The sequence below is a fragment of the Lactuca sativa genome, chromosome 4 (assembly GCF_002870075.4).
Source record: "Lactuca sativa cultivar Salinas chromosome 4, Lsat_Salinas_v11, whole genome shotgun sequence".
Classification (NCBI taxonomy): domain Eukaryota; kingdom Viridiplantae; phylum Streptophyta; class Magnoliopsida; order Asterales; family Asteraceae; genus Lactuca; species Lactuca sativa.
This window is the reverse complement of record NC_056626.2, coordinates 265,038,209-265,042,287: the sequence shown is the minus strand read 5'-3', so window position 1 is coordinate 265,042,287 and position 4,079 is coordinate 265,038,209. Positions and strand designations below refer to the sequence as shown.

Here is a 4,079-nt window from a genome sequence, read left to right as displayed (position 1 = left end):
TGTTTGCGACATGGTTTAGACTGGCCATGTTCGCATTCTTCATTATCCGTTAAACACTAGTATGCTAACATATTTAGAAAGACATTCTATCTACATTGTTCATCGACTTCAAATCCAATTCAAGCGTTATAAAAATCTTCACGTTTAAACTACAATGGGATGGTAGTGTTTTGTAGTTTGTACTAGGTGTGAAACTCATATACTACATGAGTTGATTAAAAAAAATTACATATAAATATATAAACATTAATATTTTTTAAAAGAAAATTTTAAATATATCAAAATGTAAACATTAAATATTTTTTAAAATAAAATTCAAAAAATATATAAACAAAATAATGAATACATAAATAATTCAATTTATACTAATAAAACAAACTACAGAAGCCATATAACCTTTTTTTTAGTTTGTTAATAAAAAGAAACAAAATTTGATTATTTTTCCTATATAAACCAATTTTCCTGAAATGACAATGAGCTGTAAAAGAAACATGTCAATTTTGAAATATATATATTGAATGAAACATATTAAAATTTGAAAATATAAGGAAACAAATTATTCACACATTAATTACTTTATGTAACCTAAAAATTATAATAATTAATTAAGAAAATAAAAAATAACCATAAAATGACAAGTGAAAATTATTTCTAAGAATTAACCATACAAATATATATGTCAAAATGCATGAGAATATAACATGTGACAAAAAGATTTTTATTTATTAGTATGAATTTTATTGAGCATATATCTATATCGGACACTATTGTTTTGGTTAGGCTTTTATATATACCCCATATATATGTGACATAAGAAAAGATCATTCATGCAAAATATATCAAAAGTATATTTGTCCTTCCAAAGTGTGTCTCATTTCCAAGTTCAAATCAGCAGTACCAAGCCAAATGCCTTGCTGAGTCGATATTATGCTAAACTGTTATACAATTTGACCAAAGCTTTGCCTTTGAACTTTTAGATGCTGTTTGTTTTTTCGAAGCAAAAATCCATAAAGTCTGCGGACCACCTCTGCAATCCTCTGCAGTAGAAGAGGTGGACCAAACGGCTGCAGACTGTAATAAGAAGCGTGTTTGTTTTTTTAACATTTGCATGCTGCTGCAGATATTAAAAAATTAAAATAAACTGATTTTCGAATTCAAAAAATAGTTTTTTAATACCAAAAAATTAATAATGTATGACATTTCAGTAATAATTTATGATATTTCAGCAAAAAAAAATAATGATATTTTAACAAAAAAATAAAGATATTTTAGCATAAAACAATGATATTTCATCAACAAATTATTTTTATTCAATATAAAAAAAATTCAACAAGAGTAAAAAAAATAGAAATAAGATTTCAACAATATATAATCAATATTTTAACAAGAAAAAAAGAAAAGGAAGAGGTTGGAAGAGATAGGAAGAGGCAAAACAAGTGCTACGCCAAGAAAAACACGTGCAAATGTTTTTTAATTCGAAGATTTCTGAAAAATCAAACAACTGCGAGATTAAAGTGTTGCGCGTGTGCTGCGCCGCGCACCAATAAGATGTCTGAATAGTTTTTTTCCAAAAAACAAACAACACCTTAGTCTCCACCATCCCTTACCTAAAAGAACTAACAAAGGTCTCCACCATCACTTACCTAAAAGAACTAAGAATTAGTTTTAAGGGATGGATTGTTATGAGTAAACTGATTTGTTAACCAAGTCTTTAAATTAATGCCAGCTATTTTCTAATCACTGAAATGGTAGTCAATTACTTCGATCAAGCTTTCAGGAAGTTCATTAATGGATGAATTGATGGCAGAATGTTACAAATTATGTAGGCTCAACTCTCAAGTGACTCGAAAAGTCGAAATAAGCCAGAAGTCATTTACCTGTCTAAATATTAATGAAGCTTCCATGCACGCGTGTAGAAGGAAGGAGACCCACACCTTCCCACGTGTATGCTCTACTGGGAATAGATACGGTTGCGCACGTGTCATCTCGGGCCCTCCATTTCTTCTCCCCTCTTCTATTCTATATATCACCACCCCTCCATACCACTCTGTCTTCAGAATCCGTACAGAGTGTCCTTTACCCTAAACTATTACCTAAATTCAATCATTCACCGGTGTACCCAATACGAGTTTTTTTCCAATTCCGGCAACTGTTCTGATGATGGAGACGCAAATTCAGACCAATTACTCATACATGGGAAGAAATTTTAGCAACACAAATGATGATTCCACCGCTTTTAGTGATTGCAACAGCGACCGATCAGGTGAATTCCCGACGACCTCTTCGGAGAGCCGTCGTCTCCTTTTGTCATGCGCCACCGAGAACTCAGAAGATCTAATCCGGCAGCTTGTGTCTGGTCTCGAATCTGGTTCGGTTGAGGATCAGAAACAAGCAGCGATGGAGTTACGGCTCTTAGCGAAGAACAAACCGGAGAACAGATTGATGATCGCTAGAGCTGGAGCAATCAGGCCGTTGATTGCGCTAATCTCATCGTCCGATCCGCAGCTTCAAGAGTATGGAGTGACGGCGATTTTGAACTTGTCTCTATGCGATGAAAACAAAGAGCAATTGGCTTCTTCCGGAGCAATCAAACCGCTGGTTAGAGCGTTGAAGAGCGGAACATCAACGGCGAAAGAAAACGCAGCGTGTGCTTTACTTCGTTTATCTCAATTAGACGAAAACAAATCTGCGATCGGACGGTCAGGAGCGATTCCTTTACTTGTAAACCTTCTCGAAAGTGGAAACATCCGCGGGAAAAAAGACGCGTCGACGGCGTTGTATTCATTGTGTTCGGTGAAGGAGAATAAGATTCGAGCTGTAGAGGCGGGGATCATGAAGCCGTTGGTTGAACTCATGGCCGATTTCGGATCAAACATGGTGGACAAATCGGCATTTGTGATGAGTATTTTGGTATCCACGGCGGAGGCAAGGGCGGCGCTGGTGGAGGAAGGAGGAATTCCAGTGTTGGTGGAAATCATAGAGGTCGGATCACAGAGGCAGAAGGAGATAGCGGTGGTGATATTGTTACAGATATGTGATCAGAGTCTGGTGTACCGGACTATGGTGGCCCGCGAAGGAGCCATTCCTCCCCTCATCGCCCTGTCGCAATCTGGTACCAATCGAGCTAAACAAAAGGTTAAATTTATTCACTTTTTCAGTTTTTCTCCTATTATTACTTATTTTAAGACTTTACTATTTGATTATTTAGTGAAAAAGTATTCATACAATTACAAACTTATTTATTTTTCAATAACCTAATCTTTTACATAAAATGATTCACGAATATTCTCTTAACCCAATCCTAGTTTTAAATATTAACATCAAACATAGATTATTAATGAACCATGAATAAAATATTAAAAGTGAGTCTATTATTTGTATTATTTCTTAAATTGATCCTCACTTTTACAACTTCAATGGACCATTTTGTGGACCTATATTTAATGAACGGGTTGAAAAAAATATAAAATATGGCATTTAATATAGTTTCTAAAGAGAGTGTGTTTAGGTAATGGTTGATTTTTGTCGTTTTAAGAAGGATGATTTGATTGGTTAATAGTTTTGTTGGATGGACAGGCGGAGACGTTGATTGAGCTTCTACGGCGACCAAGATCCGGCAACAACGCGGCCAACCAGGATTTGACAGATTAACATGTTCTCCTTTCCATCAGAATACACACATACTTACAAACATAGGACAAAAATTTGTATATGCTCACGGTTGCTTCCTATGTTTTGTAAGACACAAATATTGAGTTTTTTTTTTTTGGTTAAATTTTAGTTCTTATTGTGTATTTCGTTTTTTAAGTTTATAAATTCATAATAATATTAAGCTCATAAATCGAGAAACAATTTTGTGTCAGTTAAACATTTAAATCACATTACATACACGATATTTATGGTGCTTATTCAAATAAAAGTATCTGAAAAATGTGTTTGTTTTTTTATTGTTAGGTTTGCCATTTTCTTTTAATCACAATTGGATACTTGCATTTCTATGTAGGATTCATGTTTTGTATAAGTTTGTGGGATCTAATCCTTGATCTTTAGGTTATAGCTAGTGGATTGTTATGGGGTAT

At 34.0% G+C, this 4,079-nt stretch overlaps 1 protein-coding gene and 1 long non-coding RNA gene across 2 annotated transcripts; one reads left to right on the top strand and one right to left on the bottom strand.

Annotated features, from left to right (window-relative positions):
* Positions 1 to 704: 704 nt before the first annotated feature.
* LOC128133318 (uncharacterized) lies at positions 705 to 2,013 on the bottom strand. Its single transcript, XR_008231811.1, has 2 exons — positions 1,878 to 2,013; positions 705 to 1,114 (listed from the first exon to the last, which is right to left on the bottom strand). It is a non-coding gene; the product is annotated as an uncharacterized LOC128133318 (long non-coding RNA).
* Positions 2,014 to 2,015: 2 nt separating this feature from the next.
* Positions 2,016 to 3,857, top strand: LOC111893141 (U-box domain-containing protein 4). Its single transcript, XM_023889207.3, has 2 exons — positions 2,016 to 3,135; positions 3,577 to 3,857. The coding sequence occupies exons 1-2, from the start codon at positions 2,158 to 2,160 to the stop codon at positions 3,649 to 3,651; spliced, it is 1,053 nt and encodes a 350-aa protein (XP_023744975.1). The 5' UTR covers positions 2,016 to 2,157; the 3' UTR covers positions 3,652 to 3,857.
* The last annotated feature ends 222 nt before the right edge of the window (positions 3,858 to 4,079 follow it).

What these genes read in the sequence shown, in the direction of transcription:
- LOC111893141 (XM_023889207.3), top strand. Translation starts at nt 2,158, where the DNA reads ATGATGGAGACGCAAATTCAGACCAATTACTCATACATGGGAAGAAAT. An exon ending in CCAATCGAGCTAAACAAAAG is followed by an intron (nt 3,136 to 3,576) that starts GTTAAATTTATT and finishes TTGGATGGACAG; the next exon opens with GCGGAGACGTTGATTGAGCT.